Source organism: Schistocerca cancellata, chromosome 2, assembly GCF_023864275.1.
Source record: "Schistocerca cancellata isolate TAMUIC-IGC-003103 chromosome 2, iqSchCanc2.1, whole genome shotgun sequence".
In the NCBI taxonomy this organism is placed as follows: domain Eukaryota; kingdom Metazoa; phylum Arthropoda; class Insecta; order Orthoptera; family Acrididae; genus Schistocerca; species Schistocerca cancellata.
In genome coordinates, this window is record NC_064627.1 from 1,074,918,742 (window position 1) to 1,074,933,446 (window position 14,705).

At 39.8% G+C, this 14,705-nt stretch overlaps 1 protein-coding gene across 1 annotated transcript in view; it reads right to left on the reverse strand.

Annotated features, from left to right (window-relative positions):
* Positions 1–11,669, reverse strand: part of LOC126163074 (TBC1 domain family member 16) — a 100,808-nt gene extending 89,139 nt beyond the window's left edge. The window contains exons 1-3 of the mRNA XM_049919979.1: positions 11,332–11,669; positions 7,476–7,674; positions 5,383–5,885 (exon numbers count right to left, since the gene is read on the reverse strand). Of these exons, the coding sequence (XP_049775936.1) occupies positions 5,383–5,885; positions 7,476–7,674; positions 11,332–11,431 (802 nt within the window). The 5' untranslated portion in view covers positions 11,432–11,669. The remainder of the gene's footprint in view (positions 1–5,382; positions 5,886–7,475; positions 7,675–11,331) is intronic.
* Positions 11,670–14,705: the final 3,036 nt, after the last annotated feature.

Genomic DNA, 14,705 nt, shown 5'->3' on the forward strand with positions numbered 1-14,705 from the left:
ATGGGTAATATACAATATGTACAAGAGCCAACAGGGGATAATAAGAGTGGATGACCAAGAACAAAGTACTCAGATTAAAAAGGGTGTAAGACAGGGATGTAGTCTCTCGCCTCTCCTGTTCAACCTGTACACTGAAGAAACAATGATGGAAATAAAAGAAAGTTTCAGAAGTGGAATTAAAATTCAAGGTGAAAGGATATCAATGACATGACTCACTGACGACATTACTATCATGAATGAAGCGGAATTACATGATCTGCTGAATGGAATGAACAGTCTAATGAGTAAAAAATATGGACTGAGAGTAAATCGAAGAAAATCGAAAGTAATGAGAAGTCGCAGAAATAAGAACAGCAAGAAACTTAACATTGGGACTGATGGTCTTGAAGTGGATGAAGGTAAGGAATTCAGCTACCTAGGCAGCAAGATAACCAATGATGGATGGAGCAAGGAGGACATCAAAAGCAAACTAGTAGTGGCAAAAAGGCCATTCTTGGTCAAAAGAAGCTACTTGTATCAACCTCAATTAGAGGAAGAAATTTCTGAGAATGTACGTTTGGAGCGCAGCATTGTATGGCAGTGAAACATGGGCTGTGGGAAAACTGGAACAGAAGAGAATCAAAGGGTTGGGTTGGGTTGTTTGGAGGAAGAGACCAAACAGCAAGGTCATCGGTCTCATCGGATTGGGGAAGGATGGGGAAGGAAGTCGGCCGTGCCCTTTCAGAGGAACCATCCTGCATTTGCCTGAAGCGATTTAGAGAAATAACAGAAAACCTAAATCAGGATGACCGGACATGGGATTGAACCGTCATCCTCCAAAATGCGAGTCCAGTGTGCTAGAGAATCGAAACATTTGAGATGTGGTGCGATATAAGAATGTTGAAAGTTAGGTGGGCTGATAAGGTGAAGAATGAGGAGATTCTGTGCAGAATCGGAGAGGAAAGGAATATGTGGAAAACACTGACAAGGAGAAGGGACAGAAGATAGGACATATGTTAAGACATCAGGGAATAACTTCCATGATACTAGAGGGAGCTATGGAAGGTGAAAACTGTAGAGAAAGACAGAGATTGGAATACATCCAGCAAATAATTGAGGACATAGGTCACAAGTGCTATTCTGAGATGAAGAGGTTGACACAGGAGAGGAATTTGTGGTGGGCCGCATCAAACCAGTCAGAAGACTGATGATTAAATAAAAAAAAAAAGGAGAGAGAGCAGACAGACAGAGAGAGAGAGAGAGAGGGAGGGAGTTGGGGGGGGGGGGGAAGTATACAGATGGCACAAGCTGTGAGGCAGTCATTCGACTGAAGCACATTGTGATGAGCAGCATATTCAGCAATTGGGTGGTCTGGCTGTCTCTTGGCCACAGTTTGTCAGTGACCATTCATGCAGACTGACAGCTTATTGGTTGTCATGCCCAAGTAGAAAACAGCACACTGCCTGCAGCTTAGTTTGTAGATTTCAAAGGTAGCCTTGCCTCTGATGGGGTGGATGACACCTCTCACCTGAATGGAGTAGGTGGTTGTGGAAGGATGTCTGGGACAGGTACTAGCATGGTTGTGCAAAATTAATCATCATAAAATAAAAATCTCTATGATTATCTGCTATGTTTATGGTTGTGTTCCTGTTTATGTATTATCTGTTAGCCACACACCCTGTATCTTCTAACAAAGGCTTGCATAAAGCTCCTTCGTTTCTTTAATCCCCTGATAGATTTTCTTGGAAAAAGAGATTTTGAAACTAGAGATTCATTCATCTATTTAACTCTGTCAATACGTCAGCTCAGTTCTGTGCAAGATGTTCTTGTTCAGGCAACTGGGAAATAAATGTTCCTCCTCTGTCACAACTATTATCAATAATTATTCCTCACTTTCATTCTCAACAGGATTTTTCAGGGGACTAAAGAGGAATATAAGATGTAACACTGATTAACAAACTCCACACTATAATACATATTTCTGAGAGAAAAGAAGATTTCCTGTCAAGCAGAGATTAATGTTAGACTGACTGACACACAAGTGTCCCCTCTGTGTTTGCTTTGCCAAATCACTTTCGTTTTAGACGTCTTCGTAGTCATCTTAAGACATAAAGTTACGCCTCTACCTTTTCCATCGCCACAAAGTTTATGCTCATTGTTTCCTTGGTTGATGTGTGAGTGTCCTTCCTTTCAGGATTTTCCTGAGTAGTCTTCCACCTTTCATTCTGTCCATATTAGGACCCACCTCTCCTTTTATCCAGTTATTTCCTCAATAATAGCATGTACACATCAAACATCTTCATTCATTATTAAATTTTGTCTTCTGCACAACCTTTCACTCTTCTTGTCTCTACTGCTTGTATTTTGATGTTCTCTTTCTTTTTATTTATATGAGTTTGGCTTCCATATAACAGTTTAATAAAATTTATTTTTGTATCTTTTTGGATTTTGAAGTTAAGCGTTCTGTTTATTGTTCCAGAAATTGTCCAGTTAGTTCATTATTAATTACTACTTGCAGCTACACTGGTTATTTATCTACAAATGCCATAACATTAGTCTTATGTCAACAAATTTTAAGACTGTACTCAGCACACATCTAGTTTAACTGACATACTGCTAACTGGAAATCATCTTCACTTTCTGGTATTGGGTGCAAGCAAGCATTCTCATCTCACTGCTTGACTGATTTTTATATCATTTGTCCTCTTCTCCCCAGTGTTCATTACCACTTTATGTTTCATAAATATAAGTTTTTGATAAACCTTTATGAGATGTGATTGGTAATCACCTTCATCATTATTGCCCACAATTAATTTTGCTCAATAATGGAAAGTTTCTTTAAAATCTATAAAACTGATGGTGTTCCGGTGTAAAGTCTAGTGCCGGCATGTCTGGTGGGATCATAAGAGCAGAGAAGGCTCTGAGACGGCGTCAGCAGTAGTACGCTGACCGACCCCTCTCTAGGATGACAATGAAATGGTAGCGCCATCTACGGCTGAAGTCTAGCCAACCTACGAACTCTACAGCAGTGACTTATGAACAGTATTACTGGACTTGTGTTGGAGTTGTATACACTGAAGAGAATGCTTATGTTTTATGTCGCCCTTTGCTTGCGACATCCCAGTGTAAATTTCTCAAAGTTAGGGATTGTCATTTATCTTACTGTAATAAAAATCCATTAATACAATTTGCTTGAATTGTTGTCTAGCAATCCGAGAAAGAAGGGTTTCTAGGCACCCTATATTAGACGAGTGGGCAAGGCACAAGAGTCGGTTTTTATTTCTTTGAATCATTTTTGATGTAGTTACTTCAAAAAACAGATGAAGACCAGAAACTAATGTAAAAAATAATCATACAAATGAAAAATTTGGTAAAAATAGAGTGGACAGGAGATTTAAAAATAGACTGTATATTTAGTTGGCTCTCTAGCCTATCTAAAATAGTAAACACTGCTCAAACTTCTTTCAAATATACAACCATGTTTATCTATACATATTATAAAAATGGGTGTGTGTGTGTGTGTGTGTGTGTGTGTGTGTGTGTGTGTGTGTGTGTGTGTGTGTGTGTGTTTTTTTTTATCCACATCTCCTCCTACAACACTGTACTTATTTCAACCAAATCACTGTGGGAGTAAGAACCACCTATCTGTCACAGTTCAGGAGCTATGACAGCATAAAGAAAGAGATGTGTGAAAAACTGCCACATCCTGTGCAATGTTTAAATTTATTACTTCCATGCTGCAATAAATTTCACAGACAGTATAAAACATATGCTGCTAAATGCACCTACAAAATTATATCATGGCACCTAACGTTTCATAGATACATCATAAACTCTGAGGTGCATGAAAAATTGTGCATCATGCACAAAGTTTCAATATATTTATTCTTTACTACTAAGGCTAAAGCAATAGCTGCCTATATAGCTATGAAGAGGCACTACCATAGAGATGTTTACAAAATCACATTGTAGACACATGAAGCAGCTCTACCCAGCATCCAGAAACTGTCCGGGATACTATACTTACACACTGATCAACCAGAACATATAACCACCTACCTAACAGCCAGTATGTCCACCTATGGCATGGATAACAGTAGTGATGTGTCGTGGCATGGAAGCAATGAGGCCTTCATGTCACCGGAGGGAGTTGCCATCACATCTGCACACAAATCACTTAACTGGCATAAATACCAGGAGAGGGGGCAGGGGGGGGGGGGGGGGGATGACTTCTGACGCCACGTTTAATCACATCCCAAATGTGTTCAATCAGGTTCAGATTTGATGAGTTGGGGGGCCAGCGCATCAACTGGAACATGTCACTGTGTTCCTCGAACCACTCCATCACTTTCCTGGCCTTGTGACATGGTGTATTATCCTACTGAAAAATGCGACTGCTGTCGGGAAACATGATCGTCATGAAGGGATATACAGGGTCTGCAACCAGTGTGCAATACTCTTTGACCATTGTGCCTTGCACGAGCTCCCTGGACCCATGGATGGCCACATCTATGTTCCCCAGAGCATAATGGAGCTGATACCAGCTTGTCTCCATCACACACTTCAGGTGATTTGTCAGACCATGCAATGCTTTGCCAACACGCAGTGCCAATGGTCTCGTGCCCATTTCTGATGCAGTTGCTGATGTCATGTTAACACTGGCACATGCATGGATCGTCGGCTGTGGAGGCCCATGGTTAGGAGTGTTCAGAGAACTGTGTGTTCAGACACACTTGTACTCTGCCCAGTATTAAAACCTGATGTTTGTTCCACCACAGTTCGCTGTCTGTCCAGTTTTACCAGTCTGCCCCGCCTATGGTGTCTGACACGTGTAATGAGGTGTGGACGTGGTTTCACCTTGGCTTCACCACGTGTTGAAGACACTCACCACAGCACTCCTCGAACACCCGACCAGTTGAACAGTTTCCGAAATGCTCGTGCCGAACCTCCAGGCCATCACAATGTGCCATCGGTCAAATTCAGATAGATCACGCACCTTCCCCATTCAAAACTTGGACAGCACGCTCACTTATACCACATGCACTATGTGTGTGTGTCTGACTAGTAGACATTCCTCGCCAGGTGACACTGCTATCGCCTGGATGGATTTATATTGATAGGAGGTTGGTGGTCATAATGTTCTGGCTGATCAGTGTACATTATATGAATTTCTTTGTATGACTGTTTCATAATATCAAAGGGATTTTTACAAATACACGCACATGAAATTTTCTCTATATTACATTACAAACACAGTTATTTTTTTGTTTTAGTTTCTAATAGAAAATTGGCAAAATGAATACCCAGACATTCCTGAGTTTGTCAGCTAGTAATTTACAAAACTAGAACTTCAAACCAGCTGATTACTGTAATGGCCACCGATTCCATCACCGATAAACATACCTGACGTTCCGCCCACGAAGGAGAGGGGCACCGCCAGGCTGCAGCTGGAAGCCTGTGACAGGGAAGGGCTGGGCTGGGCGTCCTTCTCCTGAGATTCGTCACCGTCTTTCTCGCAGGGAAGCAAATGCGGTCGCACTGTGTGCTCCACTTCCGTGTTATCTGATGGCACTGCTTCCTCGCAGTGCTGTACAGTTATGTTGTTTACATTCTCCTCCTTTGCACAGTTCTGAATTTCCATATTTAAACTGTTATGCGAACTATCTCGCTCCGAGTTTGAGGAAGACAAATTCTTACTGTACTGATCGTATTTCTGAGAAGCACTTTCCGGAACTGCCGGCTGCAAGCTTCCGTCAGATGCACTATACTGAGATTCAATGCTTTCAGCCGAACTCTTCCTGTAGTTCTCCGGAATGGGACTAATACTCGGATACTCATCATTTGTGTCATCTTTAGGATTTGAGCTTCTGCTTGAGAGGCTGCCTCCATCATGCTCATTGTCACCACTGTAAAGAAATGCAGATGTTTACATCTAGCCTGGAATCAGAATAGCAACTAAAACAGAAATGCAAAAGCAGTTAACAACTGGTCAGTGGCACATAACTGAGTAAGAACCTCATGTGCCAACGGCTTGTTTTGAGAACACAACCCTGTCAACCTCTGTCTGAGTGACATTGCTTATGATCGTGACTGGTCTATCAAGCATCTGATCATTACAGTACACGTAATTCACAGCTGATTCCAAGTGACTTATGAAAACACATAAAGATGTATATTGTGAGGCCAATCCAATGATCATTCCAAACTCATTTTCAATACTAACCTATATGTAAACAAAACAAGAAAAGACATATTGCTACTTAGAAGACACATCAAGTTGCAGACAGGTACAATTAAAAGACACTTACATAAAGCTTTCAGTCACAGCCTTCACCAGTAAAACAGAGACATACACCATTCACACACAGAAGCAAGCACACATCACACACACACTACCGTCAACTCTGGCATCTCAGGCCGGAATGCAACTATCATGCAGGAGCAGACAGCGATCTGGAAGGGTATTAGGAAGGGACAGTAGTGTATAGGTGGTGGTGGTGGTGGTGGTGGAGGGGAAGATCCAGATGTTTGGGTAGTGAAGCAGTCATTGACATTAAGCATGTTATGTCCAACAGCATATTGTGCCACAAGGTGGTCTACTTTGCTCTTTGCCACAGTTTGGCAGTGGCCATTCATCTTGGTTGGTAGTTATACCAATATAAAAAGCTGCAAAATGATTGCAGCAGAGCTGGTAAATGACATGGCTGTTCACAGGTGGCCCAGTCCCTGATGGGGTAGGAAAAACCTGTGATAGGACTGGAATAGAAAGTGCTGGGTGGGTGAGCAGGTCTTGCACCTGGGTCTGCCACAGGGATATGATCCTTGTGCCACGGGGTTGGCATTGAGAGTGGCATAGGGATGTACTAAGATGATGTTGAGGCTGGGTGGGCAATGCAACACCACTTTAGGAGTTGTTGGAAGTATCTCAGTAGGATGTCCCACATTTTGGGGCATGACGATAGGTAATTACAGACCTGGCGAAGGATGTGGTCCAGTTGGTCCAGTCCAGGGTGGTATTGGATGATGAAGGGGACACTCCCTTGTGGTTGATTTTTGGGAATGGTGGGAGGACTGGGGGTGTGAGGGGTGATGGCATGGGAGATCTGTTTGCAGAGTAGGTCGGGGAGATAGTGCCTGTCCGTGAAGACCTTGTTGACACCTTCAGCATATTGAGCAAGGGGGTTTTTGTCACTGCAGATACTCTGTCCCCAGGTGGCCAGACTGTATGGAACGGATTTTTGGTGTGAAAGGGATGATAGCTGTTGAAATGCAGTTACTTTTGGTGGTTGGTGGATATAATGTGGACAGAGGTGTCGATGGAACCATAGGAGAGGAGGAGATCAACATCTAGGAAGGTAGCACACTGGGTTGAGGAGAACCACATGTAGTGGATGGCAGTTGGTATTCACATTTAAAGGTAAGACATTAGTTGTAAAATAATCTTTAGTGTTTTAATAATTTATTTCATTAATTGATTTTATGACACATGTAATTACCGGTGTATGTGAGATTCCTGTCTTTCAATAGCCCATGGATTTTTCCTCAGTGTTGTATTTGGTATCCATGTTAGACTGAGTGTTGTTCTGGTTCTGTCTGGCGTCACCTGGCAAGTTATAGTCAAGTACCCAGGATGATGAACAACATCACAGTCCTGTCTGAGAAGTGCTGGTGGATGCACACAAACATTGTTCTTACCTGCAAACAATAATAATTTTATACACTGTGATTAGAAATGACTGGAATGAGTTCACTTCTTTCCATGTGGATCACATGACTATGACAATTAAGACTGCAGAAGAATTGACTACTTCAAAAATGAAATCACAACTGACTAAATAAAAAACTGAAGTATCACAAAAGATCAATGAATGTTAGCAAATTTCAGAAGTACCAGATCATCCAAAGACATAACAGAGATAAATAGAACTAATTACATTAAAATTTTGTGTCAGTTTGTCAAAAGCCCTAGAGAAAAACAACATTAATGCACTGGTTGGGTATATCAATAGGGGGAAAATATTATAAACAGTTGACTGCATATAAGGTGATAAAACCACATACCAAATCAAGAGTCAGGCCCAGATACTTTGTTTTAATTTTGCACAGCAACAAGCTGCCTTTAGAAGTAGGTACAGCACAATGGATCATTTGGAAGTTGTGAATGAAATTACAGAATGGTGCACAGAATACAAATTACTGCTTGTCTTAGAGTTGGAGAGCGCTTGTAATTCATTACAACGATATCTGTTTTGTAACAGAATCTTACACTCTGATATCAAAGTGTGTAACATGGTGCAGGTAGACATCACACACAAACTTGAAAAACACCAGACATAAAAAAAGAAAGTAAAAGAACACTTTCTACGATGTATAACAATTTTGCATGCAGGGATGTACATTCTGCCTAACTCTAAATGTTAAACAGATCTTGAATTTGTCGGTATGTGGGCAGTGAATAGCGGACTGTGTAAAGTAAGTGCTTTGTTTAAGTATTAAATGGAAACAGCAGATGAGTAACGTAAGAGAAGGGAAAATTGATTTTTTTCAAAATAGCTCTTATTTTCCTAATACACTTATATGAAGAAAGCTAAAAGTAATTATCATAATTTTCGGGGTAGATTAGCAAGTCACAATTCGTTGTTGTCATAGTACTTTACAGAAGCAGCCACCAAGGCTAATTCAGCCTGTTAAATGTATAACATGACTCACTCCACGTCTCTCAATGCCCTCCTGCATGTTAAGTTTTTGCAGAACATGATGTGTGAATGAGCAAGAAATGTAAAGACATGCTGGTAGAAAGAATTTGTTTACTGTTACAGATTGCTTTCTGAGAATATGTGTAGTTGAAAGACAATCTCAAAGGTTGATCTCACATTCAGGAGGATAGTGCTTGCTCTGCCCGGCTGTCCTAATTTGTGTTTTTCTAAATCATTTCAGCTAAATGCTAGGATGGTTCTTCCATCAAGGCAACTGATGACCACCTGTCTTATTCTCATGAAAGCCTACTTACACATGTATTCTGTGTGTACATATATCTTCAAGCTATTTATTTACATTTGATTATGCTGATTAATTCCATGTCACTGTAAGATGATCCATGGATGAATAGATAAACAAACATTTACATGTGATCATGATGTGCCAGGAATGAATTATTATTATTACTAACAGTGTGTAATCGCAGAGTTTAGTAGAATTTGTAACATATTAAAAGTTTGTTCCAAGAGAGTAAATGTCTTTGTTTTGTTGGTAGTACTTTTCTCTTAGCTTAGACAATTGAACATATATCCCAGACTGATGCAAGTTCCTCAGGGCTTCAGAATGCCTTTTCCTTGGATATACTGAAGCCTCCAATAGCATTTTCCAAACTCATAAGCAAACTATCATCTTCCAATCTAACAAAGACCTTGGACATCGCAAGATTAGCATGCCTGGGAATAAGGGTACATTGCAAGAATGCCTGAATCTCAGTTTAAAGATTTTCAAGGCAATTTCTTCCTTCTGGTTCTATCTGAGCACAATAAAATATTGGATTTTTTATTTTCATTTGCCCAGTTGCAAAGGACTGACACCGGTTTTAAAACTGATCTTTTTTCATAATATTGAATTCTACAACAACAATAAAATAATTGGAAACAGTAAAAAAACAAATTGGTATCATTGAAAAAATTCTTGCCTCATTTACATGTCGAGCTTACTATTTACCAATAACTCATAGCCTACGACAATGCTCAAATTCAGATAAAAATATAGTTTCTCCCAAACAACTGTTTTGCATTTGAAATCACTGATATTAGTTTCAAACTGCACAAGATCACACGACAGATGTTGATAATATTACAATTTAAGTAGTTTGCTTTCAGTGACTTTCTTTGCTGTGGCTGGCATGGTTGAGTTAATTAGTATACTTGACTGCAAATATTATAAGTCTTGAAAGGCATTAGACCAAATTTGGTGAACCATATACGCATGATAAAAACAAATATATGTCGCGCATTAGCAAAATAGATGATATATCCAATTTACAGACTAAGAATGTCCTAGTAGAGCAACCTTCTGCTTCTTGTGTTAAGCTGTGTGTAATCTTAGTATACCAAGAGAAATATTTCATACATTGTGTGTGTTTATGAAAAAGGATCTACACTGCATAAAGATGTAACAGTAATGTGGTAATTTGGTCAAGATCCGAGTGATTTGCAAGTGTGCATGGGTAAGTGTGGAGATACTAAAAATGTTAATTAATTAACATCCATTATGGATTATGTTTTGAGACCTGTGACTGTAAATTAGTATGAAAAAACACAATTCTGATAATGATGTTCTACTTTATCCACTACTTTTCAATGCTTGTTCGTTAGTTGGTTTCATATTCAATGGTTAAGCATCTTCTACAAGCTGGTGGAACACGTGATGGTTAACCATCTTAACACATAATGGATAAAATAAAACCATCACCTGGCACAGAATTATATGTTTATTCATCATAAATGAACAGTGTATGATTATTTTTACGTGGCATTAATCTAACTTGTTCTGAATGTATAAAAATGTAAGAGAATTGCAGTTATGTATAACTGAATGAGGTAGTGTATTTGTTAAATCACTAGGCTCTGATTCTGGAGGCAGCTGCTCTGTCCAGCCATCTGGATTTAGGTTATACCAAATAACTTAGGATGATCCTTTTAAGAAAGAATAAGGTGACCTCTTATTCTCTACTTAATACATACAAGTGTATATGCATCCATATGTCTACAAACATTACTTAAATTTTTTTCTTTGTATTAAGCTGAACAATCCTTTACCACAGTAAAGTTATCCTTGTGCAAATAAACTACTCATACTCAAAAAAATACTTCAAAAGAAATAAACTGGTGTAAAAATCTACAATGTTGGTTTCATCAGCATTAATCAGTTTTACTTCAGTTGGGGCTAGAATGCCTATAGGAGACACACATACCATGATCTGTAGCAAAGGCACTACTTTGAGTAAACTGCAATAATCTACTTTCATATTTACCTTACTTACGACTCGCAAACATATGATCAATAAGATATGAGAGGTGGCTAAACGTGTTAGGGTAACAAATGTCTATAACTGCAACTGTAATCAACAGAACTGCGTTCTGTGTCATTGTTTCTGGCAGATAAGCAACAGTGCATTCTTAAAATGACATAGGTGGAAACTATCATTCTAAGGATAGGAACAGCTGTTATCTCAAGTAGTTGTCACAACGCAAATTTCTTGACGGTTTCCGTATAAAAATAGGAGTTTCATTTAGGAAAGGAAATAGAAGAGAACATTCTTAAGTAACTTTAAAAACAATAGACATTAGATACAGCAATTTTACGTACAAAAAACAACTTCCCCGTCGTTGAAAGGCTGATGAGGAGTCCCCGTCTGTGTGCCCAATATGTAGCTTGATGCCTTTTTTAGTATTTTTGGTAGGGGCATTTTGATGATATTCAACAGATGACCCACAAAGTGACATGTAGCCTAAGTGCGGCAACGCAACATAGCATAAACATGATATTCGTCGTGTCATGTAGCGCCGGTCATGCACTCTACTCAGATCCGTATTATCGTTCCGGCATCACTTGCCGCTACTGTGACCTGCGGATTTACAACCGCACAACGCCACTTCGTTATTCATAACAACTTCTCCTCCTCCTCCTCCACCTATCAAACGCTACCGATATTTATATAAGGTCGATATTTTAAATGCACTACGTTCGATTGACCTTTGTTTATCGATAGTTTAAAGGCCACGATAATTAGTGTTGTCAGTATCGATATAATGATGGTAGTTCGAGAGTATTATTAGTTTCAAAAAATGCTGTAAAAATGTAAATTCGAAATTTTTGTTGCTAAGCATTGTTATTTTCTTTCAGTGCTAATCGAACATTTTTTGGCTTGGGAAAGACCTTTGATAAAGTTGGCAAAGAAAAACTGTTTCGCATAATGAAGGAAAAAGAAGTACCCACTCCACTTAATACCTAAACGTCGTAACAAAGCTTTAAAAAAAAATACGACAATTACGTTGGATTTAAACTGAGAACTGAATACTTTTCTTCACTAACAGGTGGTGTAGCATTTCGCCCATGCTTTTTAATACTGTCTCGTTGTAACCACAATGAAGTCCAAATCCGAAAGAAGGGTTGTTAATGAAGTACAAGCCTAACTCTCAAAGCACTTTTATTACGGACACCAAAGTACAGACAGAACAGAATGCTTCATGGACAGAGTGTCCTGTTATTTATATACAAATATCGAATATTCCAGAATATGCATAAATAAGGATTTTCGACAATCTTCTAGAAATGATAAATACTAAATAACGAATACTTGATGGCCATCGGATATGAACCGGCGACCCGCAGCACGACAGCCGCGACGCCAACTGCTTCTCCACATGAGCTGTAGTACAGTTCGCAGCATTACTCTCTCTCCCGAAGAACAACGACCAGCTGTTTCAGAAGGTCTCTTTGGAGCCGACTACAGAATTCCAGATCTAGATTTTGTCAATGGCCTTCTGTATGGCAGCACTGGAGAATCCTCATATACGGTTCTTATTGCCACATCCTCTTCACTACAATGAGCGTTAAAGGTAGCATCTTCCATGAAAGCTTTGCAATCATCGGGTAGGCCTTCAGTTTCCTTGTGTGCAAAGTTGCCGTCGTCGATCTGCGCCTCAGGATTGTAGTAAGGCTTCATATGGAGTACACGGATGACTTCTTGATGAAGAGTGATAATACTCGACTTCGTATGTGGCGTCTGATAAGTGACAAAGGGTAGGATACAACCCAAAGTAGTGTATTAGTAACTTTACCAATAGTTTCAACTTTACCAACAGTCGCACTCTGTGCTCAGGTGTAAAGATCCATTCCAATTTCTTGGGCTCTACCTCACTTGCTGGTGCTTGGCATCATAGTGCTCTCTGTCCTTCTCCTGGGTGTCCAAGGACCATATGCGAGCTAGCTGTTCCGATTCTTTAATCCTGTAGATGGGGTGTTTCACGTAGCCATCACAAGTATTGCCCAGTTGCAATGAGAACAGTGTTGTCATTTTGGGCTTACGACTGTAACACAGAAAAAGTGGTTTGAAGTATGTAACGTCTTGCTTCGCTGTTATATGTGAACGTCATGAAGGGCTGTATTGTTTACCAGTCTTTCTTCTCTACAGCAGTATATATCGAGAACATATCCACCAACGTCTTGTTAAAGGGTTCTGTGAATCATTTGTCTGTGGATGACACGTATCTTGCACCCTGTGATATCACATGCCCCAGAAGTAATTGTGGCACTTACTTCCGTGACTGGCGTTCCTTACAGTGCTCACACAGTGTCTAAGGAATCTCTGGAACCTTGGCCAGTGATATCTACATCTGATTCTGTGTACAGCCTTCACGAATCCGAGGTGACTAGATGTTGGAGCGACGTGGAAAAACTTCAAGAAAACTGGTCGCAGATGATTTGGGATAAAAAACACCATTTCCACCCTACTGAAATACAGTTCTTCTTTTACAATAGTCCATTTAAATGTTCTTCCTTCTTCAAAGCTTCTACGGCTTTCAGCAGTACTGGATCTTTCCTCTGTTCAGCAGCAATCTCATTTAATCCAGTGATGATTGACTTTTCATTTTCGTTGTTGTGTTCCGCCAAAAGATTCCTTGAAAGGCAATTGGCATCTTTGTGTTTGCGACCACTTTTGTATTTCACTGTGATGTGATGCTTCCGAAATCTCAGTGCTATCTTATCGATCAACCCAATGGACGCTCGAGGTTAGTCAGCCACCGTTCGCAACAGAGAATAGTTTGCCAAATAAACATGGCCAGAACTTGTTTTATGGCCCAAACAGCTGGAAGGTATTCTTTCTCAGTTTTAGAGCAGTTCACTCAGATTTGGAGAGTAGTCTGGTGGCATAATCTATTACCATTTCAGCATCTTCCTGATGTTGTTCTAGAACTGTCCCTATGCCATAACCACTTGTGTCAATGTGAAGGGCTGTCTCAACAGTCTCATCATACAATGCTAGAATTGGATAACACGTTAGTATCTCCTTAAGAACAAGTAAAGATGTTTGTAGTCCCGCTGCAGTAATTCTTGGTTCAGAAGTCCTTTGTGAGTAGTTTGAGCACAATCCGAGAAAACTTCTCCTATCACGAAAGTGCTGAGGGCCTGGACAAGTCTATGAACCCTATTATTTTCTCTGGATAAAGATGGACTCCGTCGCTATTAACTAGGTACCCCAAGATTTTTATTTCTTGGGCGATGAAGAGGCACTTTTTCAGATTCAGGCAGAGGCCTATGGTCTGGACACATTTTAGCATTGTTGTCAGGCATCTTAGATGTTCTTCAAATGTCTTTACGAAAACGACAATGTCATCCAGGTAACAAAGAATTATCATGTATTTAAGGTGTCAAAGCAGGTTATCTATAATTCGTTCGAAGGTCGAAGGAGTGTTACATAGTCCAAACATAACTTTGAACTCGCAGACTCTGTCAAGTGTTATGTGACGCTACTGGACATTTTCACTGAAGTTGCGGCTCGATTGTGGCGAAAAACGTACAATTAAAGTTCGATCGATTTGTTTGACAGCTAAATTTTGCTAGATACACATAAATATAAGATGTATTCACACTTTTTGAAATTTAATACCAAAATAAAATAAATTGGAAGTTAATTTCTTTCCAGTGTCTGCCATTACCTGGATCAGGAAAACCGTCAA